Source organism: Scyliorhinus torazame, chromosome 2 (genome assembly GCF_047496885.1).
Source record: "Scyliorhinus torazame isolate Kashiwa2021f chromosome 2, sScyTor2.1, whole genome shotgun sequence".
In the NCBI taxonomy this organism is placed as follows: domain Eukaryota; kingdom Metazoa; phylum Chordata; class Chondrichthyes; order Carcharhiniformes; family Scyliorhinidae; genus Scyliorhinus; species Scyliorhinus torazame.
In genome coordinates, this window is record NC_092708.1 from 70,231,773 (window position 1) to 70,258,209 (window position 26,437).

The following is a 26,437-nucleotide window of genomic DNA, read 5'->3' on the forward strand; positions in this document are numbered from 1 at the left end:
CACTCAAGTCCCATTTTCTGACTGTTTAAGCAAAGTAAGAAAAAATGTATTTTCCTTTACCTTCATCCCTGATACCTTATCACTCATTTTAAAAACAACCATACACTTGGCTATACCAATGCTTCAATTTAGAATAGCATGCATCTGGGAAAGCCAAAGAAATTGGTAAAATGAAGCAAAAAAACCCACTTAATAGTTAGAACTCTACATTTTTACAAATTAGATGACTGGTTGGTTGTCTACCAGCGTTTTGGTTACTTTAAGCATTAAGTTTCAAGCATGAAAAGCAAATACAACATCAATAAACTCCATTAGATAAAAGAATGTCAAATTGCTTACTTCCTTAACTTTCTGAATTCGAGCTACTAGTTCCACTGCAGTCACACTTCCAGCAACAACTTCCAATGGGATTCCATTGTCTCCTATAAAAAAGCTTGATGGAATGCACACCACAGGATCTGGATGTTATTAATTTAGGGTACTATACCGAGAAAATTTGCAATGACAAGTTGGATAATGCAGTTACTCATCTTATTCTTGTATCCATTGTGTCCATAATACTTGATAACAGGTCAAGATGTTTCCGTTTCTAAAGGTTTGCAAAATTAAGAGTACTTGCACTGACTTATTTACATCAAGGTTTATTACTGGTGGACAGCTGCTGTCTGTCTTGACCCCCAATAAAACAAGTATTTTCTCCACAATGTATGTCCTAATCTATCTCCACAATGTATGTCCAGGAGACAGCTGAATGAAAAAGCCATTGTAACATTTCAAGCAAATCTGAAATATCCCTCGGTGGAATTGATTCTACTTGTAGCTCTAGATTCTGTAGAAATCTGTTACCCAATTCTTGAGCAACTCAGGAAAGAAAAATTCTTTAAAAAGTAGGAAAGGTATTACTGCTTTATGTACAATGATCCCTTTTGTAACATTACTTAAACAGGGTGGTCTTATAGTAATTTAATCCATCTCAAAGAGGAAAATAGTAACACATGTCCTGCAATTAATTTCCTAGTTCAAAATTTATTTTCCTTTACTTTCATCCCGGATACCTGATCACTTATTTTTTAAAAAAAATTCTCTAACTCCTTGTACTTTTTAGTCTTGTCTTCCACCATCATGTCTTTGTCTCTCTTTCACTTATCCCAAGATCTCAATAAAATTCTGACTCGTCCTGCTTCATTACCCAGTTCTAATTCAGTGATGTGCAAGTCTTTTTGTGGAATTCCTGGCAAAGGCTCATTAAATTAGTCATGCATCTTCTGGCAATCATAGCTTAGAATTCAATCCTCTGCTTTTTGCTGCGAATTGTTGAAAATGTACTGCATTCACAAAATTACAAAAGCTAAACAGTAATTAAATCACTCCTGACTGCATTAACAATTTGAAAAAAAAGTTATTTCCCGATGGACAGGCTCCTCTACTAAAAAACTACAGGAATCAATACAATAAATTTCCATTTGAAAAATTCTACACTTCATAATTTAGCTGTCAAATCAGAATGGATTGTTCATGCGCTGTTTGATAAATCATTATATATCTTCCATTGTATGATCTAGTCAAACCCATCTTCCTTCCAAGATGAAGGTTTTTATGACAGAAGATTGTTTAGATCATAGTGGATTCAACCTCCTCGTATCTTGACATACAATCATTGGAAGTTTCCACAGGCCCTCTCCAGATTGGCCACTGTAACTTTGGTGAAAAGCCCGGACGGAGGGGGTTGCATCAGCTTTACAACGGTCCAAGGAAATTCCCAGTGTCCTTTTCCAAAACTAGCTCTATTTTCATACATTTACAGGTAATGGCATATAAATAATATACCAAAAGCTGAAAACATGGGATTGAGGTACATGATTGTAATGTGTACGTTTCCCCCGATTCTTTATTTGCACAAATTCTTGGGGGTCATGATGAGAAGTTACAAAGGTATAATTTACATTCATCAAGTGGGCTGAAATGATCAATGCATATAGACAACAATCACAGCCATTGGTAAGATGGAAACTATATTCCACGTATTTACATCATACTTGGGATGACTAAAACAAAAATGATTGTCAATTTATAGAAACTATTTAAGTGGAAACTACATTGTTATTCAGATAGCAGGCTTCTTTCACCGATGTTTGTTCGGGCACAACAGCCATGTGGTTGTGGCGCTGGACTACCAACCCAAGTATCAAGTGTTAAAATCCCAACATAAACGGTGGAATTACATTCACTAAACTTGGTAAATTGTGGGTTGGCACCAGACATAAAATGTCGCCAATCAAATGCAAAGCTATCTGGTGCTCAGTTACAGCAGGGTTATCCAAGACAGGGACTTTGAGGCAAGTTTGGTTTGTTAATCCTTTGCTGTGGCCTGAAAACCTCCTGCTGAATTCTTCTTTCTGGCTTGAGCATAAACACATTTTTTAAACTTCCTAGAATTGGAGAATGGTCAATGTTGCCCCCAGATTGATGGACTTTGACCCATGACGGAGCATCCATTTTGTACCAGACCTCCAAGCCGGAGGATTTAAAGACTTCAAGCTTCCAAGTTTCAGGAAAGCAGCCCAGCGGTGACAGAGAAAATAGTGCGAGATCTATAGGGAGAAGGGTGCACTGGGGGCTTTCTAGTTTGCATACATGTGGTGAGAGGGGATGACATTTTTTTGTAGCTCATTTTACTGTATATATAGGAGTCTCATGTTCAGTGTTGAGGGGATCTCACTGTGTACAGGGGTTGACATCTCTACTTATTGTATGCAGCGCACTTCCTGATTTTAACATATATTTCTGACCTTCAGCTTCAAAGGGCTGGACATCCCCGAATTACAGGACCACAAAAGAAAGGTACTTTTGTGTGTATTACAATTTTACTTGCAGGAACAGATTAATTGAACAATGTTAAAAGGATACAGATTTGAGAAAACTGCACACATGTGTCACTGCAGAAATAAAAAGTAATAAATACCTTTATCAAAAATTACAATGGCACATACTTATTTTAAAACATCACAATGACAGTAAACCAAAACCAATCAACAATCAGGTAAATTATCTACATTTAAAACACTTGCCTTTTAGCATCTATTTTAATAGCAACGAAAGAGTTCACAGTAGCTTCTGCTACTTCTTCAGTCTCCCAGCTTGCAGCCATCCGTGTTGACTGTTCATCATCCCCTAAAAATAAAAATAACCCGCATTCAGAACATAACTGATTCCATTTCTGAACAATACATGCAGTTTACGCCCACCTTCAAATCAGATCAATATGTATTCTTCATCACACTTTAAAAAAAAAGTTAAACTTCCGGTTGCGGCTATGCGGAGCGAAGCCGCACGTTCGGCAGCTCCCACTTGGAACGGACTTTTGGGCTCTTTTCAGGGCCCCCAATGGAATTTTTTCGACATTTCCCGGCGTGGGAAGAAGACTGCAACATTTCCCCGACAGTGTATGGCTTGGACCAGGAGCGCGGCGACTAAACAAATGGTGGTGAAGCCAAAGAAAGTGCGAGGGAAGGAGAACAAGATGGCTGCGGGCGGGGACCAGGCAGCGTGGATGCAGTGGGCGCAGGAGCAGCAGGAGGTTATCCAGCGCTGCTGCAGAGAGCTCAAGGCGGACCTGCTGGAGCCGATGAAGGCTTCTATTGATAAGCTGCTGGAGACCCAGATGGCCCAGGGGGTGGCGATCCGCGAGGTCCGACAAAAGATCTCAGATAACGAGGATGGGATCTTGGCCTAGCGGTAAAGGTGGAGGCGCATGAGGCGCTCCACAAGAAATGGCAGGAACGGTTCGAGGAGACGGAGAATCGGTCGAGGCTGAAGAATCTGCGGATGCTGGGCCTCACGGAGGGGCTGGAGGGGTCGGACGTGGGGGCGTATGTGGTCACCATGTTAAACTCGCTGATTGGAGCGGGGTCCTTCCAGGGGCCCATAGAGTGCTGGAGGGGAGGCCCAAGGCTAACGAGCCGCCACGGGTGGTGCTGGTGCGGTTTCATCGGTTCGCTGATCGGGAGTGCGTACTCAGGTGGCCATGAAAGAGAGGAGCAGCAGGTGGGAGAACGCGGAGGTTCGAACATATCAGGACTAGAGCACGGAGGTGGCGAAGAAGAGGGCCTGGTACAACCGGGCGAAGGTGGTGCTGCACAGGAAGGGGGTGAAGTTTGGCATGCTGCAGCCGGCGTGTCTGTGGGTCACCTACAATGGCCGGCACCATTATTTTGAGTCCCTGGAGGAAGCATGGGCCTTTGTTCAGGCCGAGATGCTGGACACAAACTGAGGGTCGGGATGGGGGGGCCGGGTGTGGGGGATGGTCGGGGAGTGTTATTGTTGTGTTACATTTTGGGGGGGGGGGTTCTTTGCTGTTTATTTTTGGTTTTGGTGGGTGATTAGGGTGGGTTGGGCACTGTTTTGGTTGGGTCTGTCGGGTGGGCTCTTGGAGAGGGGCAAGGCCCGAGTCGGGGGTGAGGGGACTGGGCCTGTAAAAGGAGCTGCGCCAGAGGAGGCGGGGCAGGGCAGGTGGAAAGCGCAGGCTTTTTCCCGCCCTGAAGGCTGGAGGAGGCGAGGCCGGGGCTTGCGGGATTTCCCCGCGCTTGGGATGGAAGGGGGAGGAGGAGAGCCTGCGGATGGGTAATGGAGGGGGAGGGGAAGTCCCCCAATGGGAGAAGTTGAAGGAGAGGCGGGAGCGGCCAGGGTCAGCAGGAGTCAGCTGACTTGCAGGAGCGCAATGGGGGGAGCAATGCAGCTAGGAGGGGTCCTAGCTGGGGACGGGACCGGGTTGCTGCTGGTATGGTCAAGGGGGAGCTGGAGCGAGTCGAGGGGGTTGGGACGGGGGACTGCCGCCGTGGGGAACGGGCCGGGCGTGGGGTGCGGGCGACTGGCTGGCCGAGGAGGGGTTATGGCTAGTCGGCGGGGGAGGGGGGCAGGTAGCCCCTGATAACCTGGAACGTCAGGGGACTGAACGGGCAGGTTAAGCGGGCCCGGGTGTTCGCGCACCTGAAGGGGTTGAAGGCGGGTGTGTTCATGCACCAGGACATACACGTGAAGGTGGCAGTCCCGGTAAGACTGAGGAAGGGGTGGGTAGGCCAGGTGTTTCATTTGGGGCTGGATGCCAAAAATCGAGGGGTGGCGATCTTGGTGGGAAAGAGGGTGTCGTTCGAGGCGTCGAGCATTGTGACAGACAATGGCGGCAGGTACATAATGGTAAGTGGTAAGCTGCAAGGGGAGAGGGCGGTGCTGGTCAACGTGTACGCCCTGAACTGGGACGGTGCGGGTTTTATGTGGCGCATGTTGTGTCGGATCCCGGACTTGGAAGTGGGGGGGCCTGATAATGGGGGGGGGGGGGGGGGGGACTTTAACACTGTGTCGGATCCGGCACTGGATCGCTCCAGGAATAGGACGGGTAGGGGGCCGGCGGCGGCTAAAGTGCTGAGGGGGTTTATGGACCAGATGGGACGGGGAGACCCTTGGAGATTTGCAAGGCCGGGGGCTAGGGAATTTTCATTCTTCTCGCACGTTCATAAGGCCTATTCCCGGATCGACTTTTTTTGTTATGAGCAGGGCGCTGATTGCGAGAGGAGAGGATACCGAGTACTCGGCGATAGCCATTTCGGATCACGCCTGCATTGGGCAGACCTAGAGCTGGGAGAGGAGAGGGACCAGCGCTCGTTGTGGCGCTTGGAGGTGGGGCTGTTGGCGGATGGTGGTGGTGAGCGAGCGGGTCCGAGGAAGCAGAGAGAGATACTTGGAGGTCAACGATAACGGGGAGGTCAGAGTGGGAATGGTCTGGGAGGTGCTGAAGGCGATGGTTAGGGGAGAGCTGATCCCAATTAGGCCCTAGGAGGAGAGAGCAGTTGGTGCGCAAGTGGAAAATGGAGGGGGAGGGGGCGGCATGGAAGAGGCTGGAGATGGCGTCTTGTGAGGGTACGAGTCTGGAGGCGCTGGCAACGGCGCCGCTGCCGCTCCCACCAATGAGGTGTACCACGATCCCGGTGGTGGCGCCTATCCTCAAAATTTGGGGGCAATGGAGGCGGCACAGGGGGGAAGTGGGGGCCTCGGTGTGGACCCCGATACAGGGGAACCAGCGGTTTGTCCCAGGGAGAATAGATGGAGGGTTTTCAGGGTGGCACAGGGCAGGGATAAGAAGGTTGGGGGACCTGTTTCTGAATGGGAAGTTCGCGAGCCTGGGTGAGCTGGAGGAGAAGTACGGGCTCCCCCCCGGGAAACACCTTTAGGTATCTACAGGTAAGGGTGTTTGCCAGGCGGCCAGTGGTGGAATTCCCGGTGCTGCCGCCACGCACGGTACAGGACAGGGTGCTCTCGGAGGTGTGGGTTGGCGAGGGGAAGATCTCGGCAACATACCAAGTGATGCAGGAGGAGGAGGCCTCGGTGGACGAGCTGAAAGGTAAGTGGGAGGAGTTGGGGGAGGAGATCGAGGAGGGGACGTGGGCAGATGCCCTAGGGAGGGTGAACTCTTCCTCTTCGTGTACGAGGCTCAGCCTCATACAGTATAAGGTGCTGCACAGGGCACACATGACCGGGACAAGGATGAGCCGTTCTTTGGGAGTGAGGACAGGTGTGTTAGGTGCTCAGGGAGCTCAGCAAACCACACCCATATATTCTGGGCATGCCCAGCGCTGGAGGAATTTTGGAATTTTAGCGAGGAGGGTGTCGAGGGTGGTAGGATCCAGAGTCAAACCGGGCTGGGGGCTCGCAATATTTGGGGTTGCAGAGGAGCCGGGAGTGCAGGAGGCGAAAGAGGCCAGTATTCTGGCCTTTGTGTCCCTGATAGCCCGGCGAAGGATTCTTCTTCAGTGGAAAGATGCGAGGCCCCCCCCAAGCGTGGAATCCTGGATCAACGATATGGCGGGGTTTATTAAATTGGAGAGGGTGAAATTTGCCTTAAGGGGATCGGTACAAGGGTTTTTCAGGCAGTGGCAACCGTTCTTAGACTTCCTGGCAGAACAGTAGACAATGGTCAGCAGCAGCGGGGGGGGGGTTCTATTTTATTTTTGTTTGTCTATTCTGGGGGATCTGAGGGGGTGTATATATTTGCGATGTGTTTCGGCGGGTGTCAATTTATTATTTATGTATAGGGGAGAGGGGCACTGGGTTGTTTTGTTTGGTATTTAATTCTATTGGGTTCCTTTTACATTTTGTTGTTAATATTTTGTGAAAACTAATAAATATTTTTAAAAAAATTTTTTATTAAGGCATATATAATTTTAACAATTTGCAAGAGCAAAAACAACAAAGTAAATAACACCCACCCAACCAACAACCATACCCAGACAACATGGCTTACATACATAATTCTCCAATCCCCATTTCCTACTAGCTATTTCCCACCTCAACCAACCCCCCATGCCTCCCCTCTTTCCTTTACCCAACCTCCCCTCTGCTGACAGCTTAATTTCTTAATTAAGTCGATAAACGACTGCCACCTCCGGGCGAACCCTAGCATCGCTCCCCTCAAGGCGAATTTGATCTTCTCAAGCCTGAGAAACCCGGCCATGTCACTAACCCATACCCCCGATTTACGGGGTTCAGAGTCCCTCCACGCCAATAAGATCAGTCTCCGGGCTATCAGGGATGCAAATGCCAAAACATCAGCCCCTCTTGCCCCCTGGACTCCCGGGGTTTCTGACACACCAAAAATCGCAACCTCTGGACTCGGAACCACCCTTACCTTCAATACCTTTGACATAACATCGGTAAATCCCTGCCAAAATCCCCTAAGCTTCAGACATGCCCAAAACATATGAACATGGTTTGCGGGCCCACCCGCACACCACCCACACCTGGGCCGGCAGGTGCGGAAAGGTCGAAACCTGCCTCCACACAAAATCCCTCGCTTGCTGGTAGCAGAACCCATTCCCACCAGTCAGCTCAAACTCCTCCAATTTGTCCAAACACGGGACGCCCCCATCAATAGGCAAGTCCCCAAACCGCTCGATCCCAGTCACCACCGAAACCCTCCATCCAGCCCTTTTGGTGCAAACCGGCGGTTGCCACAAATTGGTGTCCATACCGACGCCCCCTCCGCCCCCACATGCTTCCGCCACTGTCCCCTCACCCTCAGGGCAGCCACTACTACCCGGCTTGTGGAGTACCGAGCCGGCGAGAACGGCAGAGGTGCCGTTCACAATATACTTGTCCTCCTACAAGAGGCCACCTCCACCCGCTCCCATACCAATCCCTCCCCCACTACCCACTTCCTGACCATTGCTATGTTCGCCGCCCAGTATAGTTTCTAAAATTCGGTCCAGCCCGCCCCCCCCCCCCCCCCCCCCCCCCCCCCCGCCCAACCCTCGACCCGGCTCCAGCAGTGCCTTCTTTACCCGTGGGGTTATACCCACCCACACAAACCCAGAAATGACTGCATTCACCCTCTTAAAGAAAGCCTTGGGGATAAAAATAGGCAGGCGCTAAAAGACAAACAAAAACCTCAGGAGAACTGTCATCTTTGCCGTCTGCACCCTCCCTGCCAATGACAACGGGAGCCTATCCCCACCTTCTAAAGTCCCCTTTCATCTGCTCCACCAACCTAGCCAGATTCAGCTTGTGCAGTTGCTCCCACTGCCACGCCAGCTGGATGCCCAAATACCGAAAGCTCACCACCTTGAATAGCCTCTCCCCCAATCGCCTCTCCTATCCCCTTGCTTGAATCAGAAAGACCTCACTTTTACCCATATTCAATTTATACCCCGTAAACAGGCCAAATTCCTCTCCCGATCCCCATAATTTCTACAAACCCCCCCCACCGGCCGGTCAGAAATATGCAAAAGCAGGTCGTCCGCGTATAGCGAGATCCTGTACTTCACCCCGTTCCCCGTTCTATCCCCTGCCAGTCCTTCCGCCATTGCCAGGGCTTTATAGCCAAGGCAAAGAACAGTGGAGAGAGTGGACACCCCTGCCTCGTCCCCCGGTGCGGCCAAAAATAATCCGAGCTCACTCGGTTCGTCCGCACATTCGCCACCGGTGCCTGGTACAGCAATCAGACCCAGTCCACAAAACCCTGCCCAAACCAAACAGCCCCAGATCCTCCCATAAGTATTCCCACTCCACCCTATCAAAGGCCTTCTCCTCATCCATGGCGACCACCACTTCCACCTCTCTTCCCTCAGAGGGCATCATTTTCACATTTAACAGCTTTCTAATGTTCGCCGCCCCTACCCCGTCCTCAGCCTAGTCTGATCTACCACCTTCAGGTATGCCTCTGTATCATTGCCACGTCCGCCTTTAAGCTTTTCAAATGTGCGAACAGTCGGGCCCTCTTGACTGGCCCATTCAATCCCCTCACGTTTCACGTGATCAGCTTGGTCGGGAGGCATCTCCTCCACCTCCCCCCGCTATCAAGCATAACCCTTCTCGGGACTGCCTCCAGCCCGCGTCCCACACCTCCTCAGGCCCGCCCTCGGGTGCCCGCCATTTAACAACCCTCCCCTGTCAGCAGTCTCCCCACCATCCCACCCAATAGCAAAACAGCAACCCCAACCCCCAGCTTCACATGACCATCTGCTCAGCCCCTCACTGCTTCCGTGAGCTAGCCCGCCCAGCTAGCCTGGTAGCCCCCGCCTACCATCCTACCCTCCACTGATTCCCCGTCCCCATGCTCAACCATCCTCCCAGTGCAAACTTTACAATTCCCACCAAACACAAAGAAAAGAGCAACCCACCATCCCCCTTCAAGAACAAAACAAACCCAGAACAAAGCAACGGCCCCTAACCCAGTGCAAAAGTGATTGAGACAAACCACAAAAATACAAAACAGGAACACCTTCTCCAGAGTTCTATGTCCTCCTTCTCTTGCTAGTCCATTGTCTCCAACAAACTCCATCGCCGCCTCTGGCGACCCAAAGTAGAGTTTCCGGCCTTCATATGTTATACACAAGTGCGCTAGGTATAGCATACCGAACTTCACCCCCCACGTCTTCACCTTGTTCAAGCTCGCTCTCCTTTTTGGCCAGCTCAGCATCCAGTTCCCGATAAAAACGCAGCTCATTACCTTCTGAGGTGCAGCGCATCGTCTGCCTGGCCCACCTCAAAATCCCCTCCTTCTCCAAGAACCAGTGCAGGCGCACCACCATCTCCAGCTTGTTCCCTTGCGGCTTCCTCATGAGTGCCCTGTGCGCCCGGTCCACCTCCAGGGTCCGAGCAAATGCCCCTTCACCCAGCAGTGTATCGAACATCCGCGCCACATATGTGCCGGCGTCCGCTCCCTCGCTGCCCTCCGGCAGGCCCACGATCCTTACATTCTGCCTGCGCGATCTAGTCTCCAAATCCTCCACCTTCTCCTGCAGCCTCCTTTGTTGATCTCGCATCAACCCATCTCGGCTGCCATCGAGGCAAATTGCTCATCGTGCTCCGCCACCGCCTCCTCCACCTTCTGGGTCGCCTGGCCATGGGCCTCATCTCCATGTGGTCGATCCCGCCTTTAATCGGGTCCACCACCCTGACCAGGTCCTCCAAGTTCTCCTTCCTCTGCTGGAGGAAGCCCACTAGCTGACCTGTCGACCACTGGGCGGGCAAGATTGGACCCGGACTGTCCGCCATCTTCCCGTGACGCAGGCACCGCCCCAGCTTTCGACAATTGTTCCCTCCTTCTTCTACCACTTCTCGTCCACGAATCCATACACCGGTGGGACACTCTATCCTTCCACCCCTCCTGTACCTTTTACAATCTCTCAGCCCCGCACGGGTTAGCCGGGGAAAAGGTCCAAAATGTTCACCACGAGCGGGAGCCACCAAATGTGCGACCACTCAAACCACTGCCGCCACCGGAAGTCCCTTCATCACACTTAATACGCTTTTACACATCTATCCATTTGCAGCATATCGGAATGATACATCAGATCAATATTCTATTTCAGTACATTCTGCAGATATGAATTGTAAAAGTAGCTAAAAGTTACACTTAAAATGCCTACAATCTCCTGCAGGAAAACTAAACGAGAATCCAAAGTAGAATAGATTTTTAAAAATTAATTGTGGCACAAGAGCGATGATGTGCCAGCATTTATTGCCCGTCCCGAACTGCCCTCCATTTCAGAAGGCAGTTGAAAGTCAACAACATTGTTGTGGATCTGGAGTCACATGTAGGCCAGGCCAGGTAAGGACATCAGTGAACCAGATAGGTTTTTAGAACAATTGACAATGGTTCCATGGTAATCATTAAACTTTTAATTCCAAGTTTTGATTGAATTCAAATGTCACCATCTGACATGGTGGGATCTGAACCCAGGTCCCTAGATCTTGCCCTGGGTCTCTGGATTACCACTCAGGACAAAACCACTACAGACCGCCTCCCCTCGAGTGCTAATATTTCCTTTCATTTGGTACTTGGGAACTCTGATAAAGGATTTCTGCAGTTTGAAAGTCTGAGAACAGTTGTATTAAAGAAAAATGGAAATCACAAAAAATGTTTTTAAAAAATCATTCCAGATGCTGGAAAGCTGATACAAAACATAAACTGCTGGAACAATTATCTATAAAGAAAGGAAAATACTAAGGAGATACTCAGGCAGCATTTGTAATAAAGAAAAATGTTTGTATTGAGTATTTCCATAATTTTATGTTTTGTTTAGTAATAAAGTCACATTTCCTTACTAATGCTGACTATTAACTTAAACAGACACAAAAATCCCAAAGCCAAATACCGTTAATGGGAACACAAACTAGATACCACAAGTACCTTGATAATAGATGCGCAAACGAGGGGCCATCTTCAGATAATGAACAGGTACCAACACACTATTACCATAAACATATAGATGGCTGCAAAGTGTATTTATTAAGTACAATAAAAGCATGGCTAACAATCTGAAATGTAGATCCCTAGGGTGATTTGGATGTTCTGGTCTAAGCAGAAGTAGGTCTTAGATTTGTGATTGGCTAACATTTTTGTTTGCCACAGTGAAACCCTCCTGATCTTGCATATGTGCCAGGGTCTGGGTGTGGAATAGTGCTGGGACCTGGGAGTCAGTCCACAACTTGTCAAGGTTTAGTGCAAGACAGTGGTCTTGTGCAAAGTCGGTAGTATCCCTGCTTCTGAGCCAGAAACCCGAGGTTCAAGTCCCACTCCAGGATTGATGGCCAAAGAAGGTGCCTTCATTACGTGGCGAAACAGGTTGAATATCAACTTGTAAATCTTTTCAATGTATGCCAATGGCAGGCAGTCAGTGTGGAAGAGATTTCTGGTCAGCCATGTGATGGAAAGAAATTGGAGGCTCTACCATCATGATCCATAGCCCCAGGATATAACATGCATGTAAAAGTGTATGTTGCAACTCTGCCTCCTTGGGAGTCCAGTGGGCTGGCCGGCTGACGGGGTGCCAACAGCACAGGGTTCGATTCCCGTGCCGGATGGGATGGATTGTGGACCTGCCTCCTCACCCTACCTATTATGGAGGTCATCGTGCTACGGGTTGGACCTGCTTTGGGCAGAGAACTCAAGACGAAGAATAGCGTATAGCAATATAAGTGTGCTTACACAGGCCCCTCAACCATAGTCATTAAGGTTTATTAGACAGCCCCTTTCTTCCAGCAGCACATCTTAGGCAAATTATACAAAATGTTGCAAAGATGCGCTTCCCTGATTAGTTTGTCGTATGGGTGTGCACAAATTCCCCCAAGTCCCCAGGCAATCGCTTCTCAGTCTTTTGGCTAAGATCAAGTGTCAGATCAAGCCCAAGATGAGGTGCAATGTCTTTTCTTGTCAGCTTGGATCTTGAATGTTTCTCTTATGGAGACCATGAAATGACTTCAGTTTGAATTTGATTGTTTTTTGGAGTAAGCAATGAGATGGATTTCCTGTCCCACGCTATGCATTGGCTTTGCAACTTTAAGGATGGGGTCAAAACATTTAAAAAAAATAATCCACTACAAACTCAAAATAGGGTAAACTCAAAGTGTTAGTTTATTTGCACAAACTCAAAAGTGGGAGAGAGGTGTCGCTATGTAGCCCCCTGTGCATTCAAACAATCAAAGAGCGATCGAGAAAGAAAGATTCACAAGGCTAAGAACACAGTTCAAATCATTATTGTTTCACGCGAGTGCAGAATCAAAATCCAATGGGGTATTCCTTCACAGAGGTCGACTTGTTGGATATTCCAGCAGAGGTGACTTCCATGATGAGATAGACATGTAGAGATTAATTGCTCTTGCAGAAGTTCAGAAGACCTTCAGTGAAGATAACGACCAGGCACTCAGACCTGGAAAGAGCCCTTTGCTGAGCTGCTTGGCAGATGAAAAGATGGCAGACTGAGCTTTGCAGCTCCACAATGCAATACTACAGGTCCCTCTATTTGGGACAAGAAGGCGGGTGGTGGTGAAGGGGTCATGTCACATGATTCCCAACTGTCCACTTCGGTTTTGATAACGGGTGCATATTTCTTTGGGTTCCTGGGACTGTTAAATGTCCCAACCATTAAGAATTACCAAGGAAGGTGATAGGGCCTTTTGTCTTAATGAACTCCAGTGGCCAGGCTTGGTTTATGAAATGCAGATGGTTTATATAATTCCCTTTGGTTTCCCTTTGAATTTGGTCTTTGCAGTCCAGAAGGTTGGTGGTGTCTCTTCAGTAATAATGAGGCACTAATTTCTTCAATACTGCTGGATTGGCTCCTATTGTTTGAAGGTTACAGCCAGACTTTACTTCAGTCATTTTAAAAGGCCATCGTCCAGTTTCAAAATTTTAGAAAGTAACCATGAAATATATATATCAAATAAAAATATGGTGTGAGGTCTTAGCTCCGTTACAATTAGATCTATATTGCTTGCCTTACTCCCAAAAATTCTGTTTGCCTCTTGTCTGCCCATTCTTGTGAGCCTATGTCCAGATCCAGTCAGTTTGTATCATCATTGTTTGCCACTCCTCCAGTGTTGGCATCATTGGCAAGTTTTGAAATTTCACACTCTCTCCCAATATCCAAGTCACGATATCAGTCTTTTAAAAAAACAAAAACAGTAGTTCAAGCACTGACTCTTGGGAGAATATCACTGTCTACCATACACCAATGTGAAAAATAACCACTTTCCTTTAGTCGATATTTTCTGTTCTTAAGCTATATTTTTACTCAAGCTGATGCTAACACTCGTGTTCCACGAGTTTCAGTTGTTAACCAGCATTTATGTGCTACTTTGTCAAACACTGTAAATACACAACATCCATTGCTTTTCCTTCATCAATTTTCTCTGTTATTTCATCAAAAAGCTCCAGCAGATTGCGCTTGACTAATCTAAATTTTACAAATCCATGCTGGCTTTCCTTTATTTAAATCTCCATAGGTGTCTGTTGATTTTCTTTCCCTCTGATTATTGTTTTTAAAACCTTACCCACCACTGATGTCTGGAAAATGCTCCGCACTTATAATACCTCAGCTTCCTTTGAACTTTTAAATTTTCTTCTAATTAAGGGCCAGTTTGGCGTAGCCAATCCACCTACCCTGCACATTTTTGGGCTGTGGGGGTGAGACTCACATAGAAACGGGGAGAATGTGCCAACTCCACACGGACAGTGACCTGGGGTGGGAATCGTCGGTGCCATGAGGCAACAGTGCTAACCACTGCGCCACCCAGCTTCCTTTGAACTTGAGTTATTTTCATTTTTTGCTGATGTGTTATCTTTCTTGGTATTTTTCCAGCCTCTGTAAATTTCCTTAGTGTTAATCCCATTCGCCATCATTCCTGTACACACAGACCAACGTGGCCCCTGTTCAAGCCAACAGCTCAAATTTATCATTCTCCTTATGCTCAAATTGCCTCATGGCCTAGCGGCTAGCGACCTCTATAACTTCCTCCAGGCCTATAAATCTCAGAACTGTGTTCCTCCTAACAGAAATTGGATCACACCAAAACTGAGAAGGGAGAAATTAAAATCAAAACACCTTTTAGTTTACGGATGGGTGGAGAGAGGAGAAATCAGGGCTGTTTAACTAAAAACTATCCTGTCCATAACATAATACACAATTTCAAAGAGTGTACGGGGACAGAGGGACCTTGGGATGCCTGTGAATGCCTTGATAATGCGAGGACACAATGTGAGAATGGTTAGCAAACTATATGGGACTATGGGCTTCATAAATAGAGGTTCGGAGTACAAAAGAAGGGAAGTTTTGCTAAACCTTTATAAAGCTCTGCTTGGGCCACATCTAGAGTACTGTGCCCATTTTGGTTAGCACACTTTAGGAAGAATGGGAGGGTCCGCGAGAGGGTGCAGAGGAAGACCCCTTGTTGCATCGGGCAGCATAGTAGCGTTGTGGTTAGCACAGTTGCTTCACAGCTCCAGGGTCCCAGGTTAGATTCCCGGCTTGGGTCACTGTCTGTGCGGAGTCTGCATGTTCTCCCCGTGTTTGCGTGGGTTTCCTCCGGGTGCTCCGGTTTCCACCCACTGTCCAAAGATGTGCAGGATAGGTGGATTGGCCATGATAAATTGTCCTTAGTGTCCACAAAAAGGTTAGATGGGGTTATGGGGATAGGGTGGAGGTGTGGGGACAGGGTGGAGGTATGGGCTGTGGCAGTGTGCTCTTTCCAAGGGCCGGTGCAGACTTGATGGGCGGAATGGCCTCCTTCTGCACTGTAAATTCTATGAATTAAAAAATAAATATATTTAGAGTACCCAATTCGTTTTCTCCAATTAAGGGACAATTTACTGTGGCCAATCCACCTACCCTGCACATCTTTGGGTGTGGGGGTGAAACCCACGCAAACACGGGGAGAATATGTATACTCCACACGGACCGGGAACTCCAGGGCCGGGATCGAACCTGGAACCTTGGCGCCGTGAGGCAGCAGTGCTACCCACTGCGCCACCGTGCAGCCCTAGAACCTTTGTTACATAGCGAGTGCCAATGGCCTAAAGGCCATTAAGAGGACGGAAGAAGCGAACACGGTGAATGATTTCAAAAGGAAATTTGTTGGGCACTTGGAAGGAAATAACTTGCGGAGCTACAAGGAAGGAGCAGGAGAATGGGACTGACTGGATTGTTCTCAAGAAAGTTGGCATACACTCGAAGGGTTGAATGATGCTAAAACAAATAAGGTGTAAAGATTTATAGATAGACACATGGAATAAATCAGAAGAAAACAAAGTAACATAATGAACCAGCACTAGACCCTTGATTCCTCAGCAATTCTTGAATGTTATTTGTGGAGGACCAATTGAAGATAATTAGTATCACCAGAAAAATAGTTTTGCAGAAATTAATGGGACTAAAGCCAATAATCCCCAGGGTCTGATCATCCAGATTCCAGGGTACTAAAGCAGGTGGCCATGGAAACAGTGGATATGTTGGATGTCATCTTCCAAAATTCTGTCGACTCTGGAACAGTCCCAGCAGATTGGAAGGTAGCAAATGTAACCCTGATACTTAAAAAGGGAGGGAGAAAACGTAATTACAGACCGCTTAGCCTTACATCAGTAGCACGGAAAATACTTGAGTCTATTTAAAGGATGCAGTAACAGGACACTTAGAAAATATCAAAAGGGATTAGAAACATTCAGCATGGATTTATGAAAGGGAAATCATGTTTGACAAACCTACCGGAGTTCGAGGACATAACTAGTAAAATAGATGTGAACCAGTGGATGTGCTGTATTTGGATTTTCGGAAAGCTTTTGACAAAGTCCCACATAAGAGATCAGTGTGAAAAATTAAAGCACGTGGGATTGGGGCTATATGTCGGTATAGATTGAGAATTGGTTAGCAGACATGAAACAGAATGGGATTACATGGGTCTTTTCCGAAGTGAGGCGCCGACAATAGTGGGGTCCCACAGGGACCAGTATTTGGGCTCCAGCGGTTCACAATATACACCAATGATTTGGATGAGGGAACCAAAAGTAATATTTCCAAGTTTGTTGATGACATGAAACTTGGTGGGAACGTGAGTGATGAAGAGGATGTTAATAGGCTTCAAGGTGATTGAGACAGGTTGCGTGGACAAATACATGGCAGATGTAGCATAACGTGGTTAAATGTGAAGCTCCACTTTGGATGGCGAAACAGAATGGCAGAGTATTATTTAATTATAAATAGATTGGAAAATGTTGATGCACAAAGGGACCCAGCTGTCCTAGTACACCAATCACTGAAATCAAGCATGCAGCTGCAGCACACAGTTAGGAAGGCGAATGGTATGTTGGCCTTCAGTGCAAGAGGACTTGAGTACAGGAACAATGATGTCTTACTACAGCTGTACAGTGCCTTGGTGAAACCCCACCTGGAGTGGTGTGCGCAATTTTGGTCTCCTTATCTAAGAAAGGATATACTTGCCAGAGAGGGAGTATAATGAAGGTTCACCAGATTGATTACTGGGATGGCAGGATTGTTATACGAGAGGTCAGGACAATTGGGCCTGTATTCACTGGAATTTAGAAGAACGAGAGATCTAATAATAATAATCTTTATTGTCACAAGTAGGCTTATATTAACACTGCAATTAGGTTACTGTGAAAAACCCCTAGTCGCCACATTACGGCGCCTATTCGGGTACACAGAGGGAGAATTCAGAATGTCCAAATTACCTCACAAGTACGTCTTTCGGAACTTGTGGGAGGAAACCGGAGCAGCCAGAGGAAACCCGCGCAGACACGGGGAGAACGTGCAGACTCCGCACAGTGACCCAAACCGGGAATCAAACCTGGGACCCTGGCATTGTGAAGCAACTGTGCTACCATGCAGCCCATCTAATTGAAAGGTATAACATTCTGACAGGCTGGACACATTTAGAACGGAGGTGTGGAGAAATTTCTTCACTCCAAGGGTGGTGAACCTGCGGAATTCTCCAGCACAGAAGGCCGTGGAGTTCAAATCATTGAATATTTATGGAGGAAATAGTTTTCTAAACTCTAAAGGTGTTAAGAAGTATGGCATTAAGATAAAGGATCACCCATGATCATGTTGAATGGCGGAGCAGGCTCAAAGGGCCAAATGGCCTCTTCCTGCTACGCTACTCACATACTAATGTACAGGAAGTAGGAGGAAGAAGTAAATAATGAATCAAGCTTATTTTGACAGTACTGCCATTTCTGGAGCCAAAATCTGTAAGCCATTTTATGAACAATAACAATTTTAGAAGAAAGCATACAATTACTAACTGTGTGCAGCAAAGACTTGAACATCAATCAGAGTTGATCATCAAGATATAGCGTTGTCCTGCAGTGCTGAATCTGGAGAAAGGTTATACTAACTGTGGCGATTACTCTCACAACTACTTTACTTTTACATGCTTCGAGTTAGGAAATTTAGTGTGTTAAAGATAAAACTTCATGCTTTGGTTCATTTCTCCGTCACTAGTAAGACAAAAGTAAAACAGCTTTCTTTGCTCAAACTATTGGCAGATATTTTTAGATTGTTAATTTGCTTAGCTTACTGTACAACAGATTAAGCAAGCTAAATAGAACACCATATTTTCAATCATAAACATTCAAAGGTCAAACAGAGACATATTTTCAACATTAGTTGTGGGCATTGTAATTTTGCAGCTAATTTATCCCTATGCTTTCAGTCCAAAATTTGAATTTCCAGGGTTTGAAATGAATATTAAACACCCAATTACACCTGAAAATTGGATCTTCTTATTTTGCCGAAACTGTGGGTACACAGCTTGTCATTTACTTTGTCAATTTGAGAGAATAAGAGATTGAGTCCTTTATAATTCATGCCAAAGACAAACTATTGACATCTCAGTTCCTTACTTATGTAATTGATTAACATGTTCTCTGTCATTAACATGACACTCCAAGAGATATGCTTGCTTCAGGACACAAGGACTGATGCTCTCAACATTCCCTGTTGATGTGATGACTATTTATACACGTTTAAATTAGACCACTAAGTAATGGTTTATCTTTTGGGCTTTTCAAAATGTTGTAAAGTGTCATAATTTCCCAATCCCCCCCCCAAAATAAACTTTGGACCTGCTACATATACACACTTTAAACATGGGGTTATGTAGACGCACAGACTTACTTTCAGAGAAGTGTTTGGCCTTGAACATGTCAAGTTTGAATCCTATAAACACCAGCTACAGTAGTCTACTTTCGCTCTTTACGGTGGGTTGGGAGGCGGGCGAATAAAGGTGGCCCCGTTGTACAAGGTGTGTGTAACAGGGGCAAAACTAACTAAAAAGAAACACTTGACTTTGCCAGTTTGGTGAACATTTGTAGAATCAAGGAAAGGATGGTGTGTGACGGACGAGGTTGGATAATGATACCTGGCCAGTGTGGTTTTGGGTTGGGGGGGGGGGGGGGGTCGGGGACAGGTAACATAGCCCACAAGAATATTTCAGTCAAAATAACAACCTCTTCCACAAACCATGTAAAATGTCTGTACATTGGGAGCACGGCTGCCTCTACATCCCCAGTGTTGTATTTACACAGTAAGCCCATTTGTTTATAGATTGAAAGGCGGAAACCCTGTTCGAACTGACAATCTGGCCAACATTTTAAAGGGGATGCTAGAGATGACGTGTCCGGCCTGGGCTCCGGCTCCAAGGGCAGGTTGAAGCCGGAATGACAAGGCTGCTTTACGGCGAGGCCCAGCCGGCGCCCAGCCCACCTTCCTCACCCATTCCATACCTCGGATAAAAACTATAAAAACCGCGTTGTGTTGCTTGGCGAAGTCGATGGCTTCGGGAATGCTGCCACTGAACCAGCGCATTGTGCTGACTCTCTCTGGTCACCCAGCCCGCGATACACCGCCGCTCAGATTTCCTCCTCCGCCCAGCTTTCCGCCTCCGCTCCCTCTCCCGTTCACAACGGCAGTGACGCGTCGCCCACCTTGCACCAGTCACACTCGCCTCAGCGCCGTCAATCAGCACCGGGGAGGCGGGCCTTCGGCCTGTCCATCACCTCAGGGAGGCGGGCCCTGGGCCTGTCCATCACCCCCGGCGAGGCGGGCCCTGGGCACGTCCATCATCAACCGGTGAGGCGGGCCCTGGGCCAGTCCATCACCCCCGGTAGACTCGCCCTGGGCCTGTCCATCACCCCGGGAGGCGAGCACTGGGCCTGTTCATCTCCCCAGGAGGCGGACAATGGGCCTGCCAATCACCCCTGGGGAGGAAGGCACTGGGCCAATCCAACCCGGGGTGGCGTGCCGTGACCTGTCCATCACCCCAGGAGGCGGGCCATAGAGCTGTCAATCACCCCGGGGAGGCGGACCCCTGTCAATCATCTGGCGGAGGTGGACCCCTGTCACTGAAATATGGGAACAATTTTGCAAAATACTCCAGTTAAATCCACTCTTGCGCATGCGCTCGCTCAGTTCGGCCACACCATCGACAGAGAGCGGGCTTCCGGTTGGCCCGCGACGTCAACGCGCGCGATTGCTCCGGATAACATCTTCGCCTGCCAACGATGTCGTTTACAATGATGTCACGCTCCCCATTCCATTCGTCAATGAACCAACTTTGATTCAAGGTGGTGCACCCTTCTACGGTCACGCTCATATGGTGCAAACCAGTGGAAATCTGAACCACTATTTAGAAAAAGAGTGATGTGGAGATACGGCGTTGGACTGGGGTGAGCACAGTACGAAGTCTTACAACACCTGGTTAAATCCAACAGGTTTGTTTCAAACACTAGCTTTCGGAGCACTGCTCCTTCCTCAGGTGAATGAAGAGGTGTGTTCCAGAAACATAAATATATATATAGACAGATTCAAAGATGCCAGACAATGCTAGGAATATGAGCATTAGCAGGTGATTAAATCTTTACAGATCCAGAGATGGGATAACCCCAGGTTAAAGAGGTGTGAATTGTATCAAGCCAGGACAGTTGGTAGGATTTCGCAGGCCAGATGGTGGGGGATGAATGTAATGCGACATGAATCCCAGGTCCCGGTTGAGGCCGCACTCGTGTGCAGAACTTGGATATAAGTTTGTGCTCGGCGATTCTGCACAGCTCAAACATTGCGGCTAATTCAGGCACATTTTCAAAATGATACCAAGGGCTGAGAGAAGGTGCATAAAAGCAAATTACTGTGGATGCTGGAATCTGAAAAAACAGAAAATACTGGATAATCTCAGCAGATCTGACAACGTCTGTGGAGAGGGAAGGGAGTTAACAATGAGTTTGGATGACTCTTTGTCAACACATGGTGCCATGGATGAAGGACTGGAGGGAAGAGAGAAACTCGGGTTGTTCTCCTTAGACCAGAGAAGGCCAAGGAGCTATGCCTTTATTTGGAAAGCAAGAGTTCCAAGTCAATCTAATAGTCTTTTCAACTTGTCCTACCACTTTCAAGGACATATATAACAATGAAAATACAAGAAATAAAAGCAAGAGTTTGTGCCCTTTGAGCCTCCTTCCGCCATTCTAAAAGACCATGGCTGATTGGCTACCTCAACACTTTTTCACAGTATCTCCACATCCCTTAATACCCAGAAATTGATCTGTATCTGCATTGAATATACTTGACAACTGAGCATCTAGAGCTCTCTGGGGTGGAGAATCCCAAATAAAGAATCCCAAAGATTCAAACCCTTTGAAGAGATTCTTCTCACCTTAATCCCAAATTGCCAATTACATATGCTGAGGCTGTGGTCGAGCTTCAACAGCCCAATTTCTATATATTTCACATTTAGATCACATCTCATTTCTCTAAATTCTGAGGAAAAGAGGCCTAATCTACTCAATTCCAATGGGCAGCACGGTAGCATTGTGGATAGCGCAATTGCTTCACAGCTCCATAGTCCCAGGTTCGATTCCGGCTTGGGTCATTGTGCAGAGTCTGCACGTCCTCCCCGTGTCTGCGTGGGTTTCCTCCGGGTGCTCCGGTTTCCTCCCACAGTCCAAAGATGTGCGGGTTAGGTGAATTGGCCAATGATAAATTGCCCTTAATGTCCAAATTGCCCTTGGTGTTGGGTGGAGGTGTTGAGTTTGGGTATGGTGCTCTTTCCAAGAGCCGGTGCAGACTCAAAGGGCCGAATGGCCTCCTTCTGCACTGTAAATTCAATGATAATCTATGATTAATCTAGGACAAAGGTTCGGCACAACATCGTGGGCCGAAGGGCCTGTTCTGTGCGTTCTATGTTCCTCCCGTTAGGACAATACTCTCATATTTCTTGCAAGGCAAGTACATCCGTCTTTAGGTAAGGAGACACAACCTGCACTCCAGCTATGGTCTTGCCAAGGCCCTATAAAATTGGACTTATTGTTTCTTATATTTAATTCCTAAGAAAAGGTTAACTTAAATTTGCCTTCCTAATTGCTTGCTACACATGCATGTTAGCATTCCGTGATTTTTATACAAGGACAGTGAGGTCCCTCTGAATACCAACTTTTCCCAATATCTCACCATTTAAAAAACATTACGTTTCTATTTTTTCTGCAAGCGTGAATAATTTCATACTTCCCCACATTATATTCCATCTGCAAAAAATGGAATATAATGTAACAGTGACAGTCGTACCTGGAAATGAGCTGTGAACTTTAACATAGGACCACATGTATGCTGAATCATAGAATCCTAAAGCACAAGAGACCATCACACCAGAGTTCTTTGATAGAGCTGTTGAATTAAGATCCACACCGCAGGCTTTCCCCCAACCTGGTTGCCTAGTTCCAAACAAACCTGTTGGACTTTAACCTGGTGTTGTAAGACTTCTAACTAGTTGCCAGAGATTTCAACCTGTCAAATCGGTTTCTTTTGTAAGTCTACATACAGGGAAAGAGAGAACCCAGTGGACTGGTAAAACAACAACAATCTCTCCCTCAATGTCAGCTAAACTAAAGAGCTGGTCATTTTTTTTTTTTTATAAATGTTTTATTGAAAATTTTTTCCCAAACAACAATTTTTCCCCTCTTACAAAGCAAACGCAACAATAACAATACAGAAATTTTAAACAATACACAAGTAACAAAACCCCTTTATCTTTGACCTAAACTAAACCCCCCCTCCCCCTGGGTTGCTGCTGCTGGTCATCTGTCTTCCCTCTAACGTTCCCCTAGGTAGTCGAGAAATGGCTGCCACCGCCTGGTGAACCCTTGAGCCGATCCTCTCAGGGCAAACTTTATCTGCTCCAGTTTAATGAACCCCGCCATATCATTTACCCAGGCCTCCAGTCCGGGGGGTTTCGCCTCCTTCCACATGAGTAGGATCCTGCGCCGGGCTACTAGGGACGCAAAGGCCACAACGTCGGCCTCTTTCGCCTCCTGCACTCCCGGCTCTTCCGCAACTCCAAATAGAGCTAACCCCCAGCCTGGTTTGACCCGGGCCTTCACCACCCGCGAAATCACTCCCGTCACTCCCTTCCAATACCCTTCCAGTGCCGGGCATGCCCAAAACATATGTGCGTGGTTTGCCGGGCTCCCGCCACACCTCCCACATTTGTCCTCCACTCCAAAGAACCTGCTCAATCTTGCTCCCGTTATGTGTGCTCTATGTAGCACCTTAAATTGAATCAGGCTAAGCCTGGCGCATGAGGAAGAGGAATTTACCCTGCTTAGGGCATCAGCCCACATACCCTCCTCTATCTCCTCCCCTAGTTCTTCTTCCCACTTTCCTTTTAGTTCGCCCACCGACTCCTCCCCCTCTTCCCTCATCTCTCGGTAAATCTCTGACACCTTGCCCTCTCCGACCCACACCCCTGAAAGCACCCTGTCCTGTATCCCCTGTGTCGGGAGCAATGGAAATTCCCTCACCTGTTGTCTAGTAAATGCCCTCACCTGCATATATCTCAAGAAATTTCCCCGGGGCAACTTATACTTTTCCTCCAATGCTCCCAAGCTCGCAAAAGTCCCATCTATAAATAAATCTCCCACCCTCCTAATTCCCAACTGGAACCAGCTCTGAAATCCTCCATCCATTCTTCCTGGGGCGAACCTATGGTTGTTCCTGATTGGGGACCCCACCAGGGCTCCCCGCACCCCTCTCTGTCGCCTCCACTGTCCCCAGATATTCAATGTTGCTGCCACCACCGGGTTTGTGGTAAACTTTTTAGGTGAGATCGGTAGCGGCGCCGTCACCAGCGCCTCTAAACTCGTCCCTTTACAGGACTTTCTCTCCAGTCTTTCCCACGCCGCTCCCTCACCCTCCATCATCCATTTACGTATCATTGCCACATTGGCGGCCCAATAGTAATCGCCCAAGTTCGGTAGTGCCAATCCTCCTCTGTCCCTACTACGCTGAAGGAACCCCCTCCTTACTCTCGGAACTTTCCCTGCCCACACGAAGCTCGTGATGCTCCTGTCTATTTTATTAAAAAAGGTCTTAGTGATTAGTATAGGGAGACATTGAAATACAAATAAGAACCTCGGGAGGACCATCATCTTAATTGCTTGCACCCTGCCCGCCAGCGATAGAGGCTGCACGTCCCACCTCTTGAAGTCCTCCTCCATTTGTTCTACCAACCGTGTCAGATTAAGTCTGTGCAAGGTTCCCCAGCTCCTAGCGATCTGAATCCCCAGGTATCGGAAGTTTCTTTCCACTTTCCTTAGAGGCAAGCCTTCTATCTCTCTACTCTGGTCCCCTGGATGTATCACAAATAATTCACTCTTTCCCATGTTTAGCCTATACCCCGAGAAATCCCCGAACCCCCTCAAAATTCGCATAACCTCTATCATTCCCCCCGCTGGGTCCGACACGTATAACAATAGGTCATCCGCATATAACGAGACTCGGTGTTCTTCTCCCCCTCTAATCACCCCTCTCCATTTCCTGGAGTCTCTCAACGCCATGGCCAGAGGTTCAATTGCCAACGCGAACAACAATGGAGACAGCGGGCATCCCTGTCTTGTTCCCCTATATAGTCGGAAATACTCCGATCTATGTCGACCTGTAACTACGCTTGCCGTTGGAGCCCCATAAAGAAGTCTAACCCAGCTAATAAACCCGTTCCCAAACCCAAACCTCCTTAACACTTCCCATAAATACTCCCACTCCACCCTATCAAATGCCTTCTCTGCGTCCATTGCCGCCACTATCTCTGCCTCCCCCTCCACTGGGGGCATCATTATCACCCCTAATAGTCGTCGCACGTTAACATTCAGTTGTCTCCCTTTTACGAACCCTGTCTGATCTTCGTGCACCACCCCCGGGACACAGTCCTCTATCCTCGATGCCAGTACCTTTGCCAACAATTTGGCGTCCACGTTCAACAATGAAATGGGTCTATAGGACCCGCACTGCAACGGATCTTTATCCCTCTTCAAAATTAACGATATCGTCGCCTCCGACATCGTCGGGGGTAGAGTCCCCCCTTTCCTGGCCTCATTGAACGTCCTCACCATCAACGGGGCCAACAAGTCCACATATTTTCTGTAATACTCCACCGGGAACCCGTCTGGTCCTGGGGCCTTCCCTGCTTGCATGCTTCCCAGTCCCTTAATAACCTCGTCCACCCCAATCGGTGCCCCCAGGCCTACCACCCCCCGCTCCTCCACTTTCGGGAACCTCAATTGGTCCAGGAACTGCCGCATCCCCTCCTCTCCCTCTGGGGGTTGAGACCTATACAGTTCCTCATAGAAGGTCTTGAACACCTCATTTATCTTTCCTGCCCTTCGCACCGTGTCTCCCCTTTCGTCTCTAATTCCTCCTATTTCCCTCGCTGCTGCCCTCTTTCGCAATTGATGAGCCAACAGGCGACTCGCCTTTTCCCCATATTCATACCTCCTCCCCTGTGCCTTCCTCCACAGTACCTCCGCCTTTCTGGTGGTCAGAAGGTCAAATTCCGTCTGGAGTCGTCTCCTCTCCCTGTACAATTCCTCCTCCGGGGTCTCTGCAAATTCCCTATCCACCCTTAAAATCTCCCCCAGTAATCTTTCCCTTTCCTTGGCCTCTGTTTTCCTTTTGTGGGCCCCAATGGAGATCAGCTCTCCTCTGACCACCGCTTTTAGTGCTTCCCATACCACTCCCACAGGGACCTCGCCGTCGTCATTGACCTCCAGGTATCTCTCAATACACCCCCGCACTCTTGCACACACTCCCTCATCCGCCATCAGTCCCACATCTAATCGCCAGAGTGTTCTCTGCTCCCTTTCCTCTCCTAATTCCAGGTCCACCCAATGTGGGGCATGATCCGAAACCGCTATGGCTGAGTACTCAGCTTCTTCCACCCTAGAGATCAACGACCTTCCCAAAACAAAAAAATCTATCCGGGAGTACACTTTATGGACATGGGAGAAGAAGGAATATTCCCTAGCCCTAGGTCTAAGAAATCGCCATGGATCCACTCCCCCCATTTGGTCCATAAACCCCTTAAGTACCTTGGCCGCTGCCGGCCTTCTTCCGGTCCTTGAGCTGGATCTATCTAGCCCCGGGTCCAGCACCGTATTAAAGTCCCCTCCTAAAATCAAGTTTCCTACCTCCAGGTCCGGTATACGCCCCAGCATCCGTCTCATAAATCCCGCATCGTCCCAGTTTGGGGCATACACGTTAACCAACACGACCTCCATTCCCTCCAGCCTGCCACTCACCATTACATATCTACCTCCGCTATCTGCTAC

At 47.8% G+C, this 26,437-nt stretch overlaps 1 protein-coding gene across 3 annotated transcripts in view; it reads right to left on the minus strand.

Moving 5' to 3' along the window:
• Window positions 1–19,757, minus strand: part of ubxn4 (UBX domain protein 4) — a 105,473-nt gene extending 85,716 nt beyond the window's left edge. The window contains exons 1-4 of one of the 3 annotated variants that reach the window (XM_072472290.1): window positions 19,571–19,757; window positions 3,069–3,171; window positions 2,908–2,936; window positions 340–458 (exon numbers count right to left, since the gene is read on the minus strand). In XM_072472290.1, the coding sequence (XP_072328391.1) occupies window positions 340–458; window positions 2,908–2,936; window positions 3,069–3,171; window positions 19,571–19,652 (333 nt within the window). In that variant the 5' untranslated portion in view covers window positions 19,653–19,757. The remainder of the gene's footprint in view (window positions 1–339; window positions 459–2,907; window positions 2,937–3,068; window positions 3,172–19,570) is intronic. The other 2 variants (XM_072472280.1, XM_072472299.1) reach the window with 2 other exon arrangements.
• Between the last annotated feature and the right edge of the window lie 6,680 nt (window positions 19,758–26,437).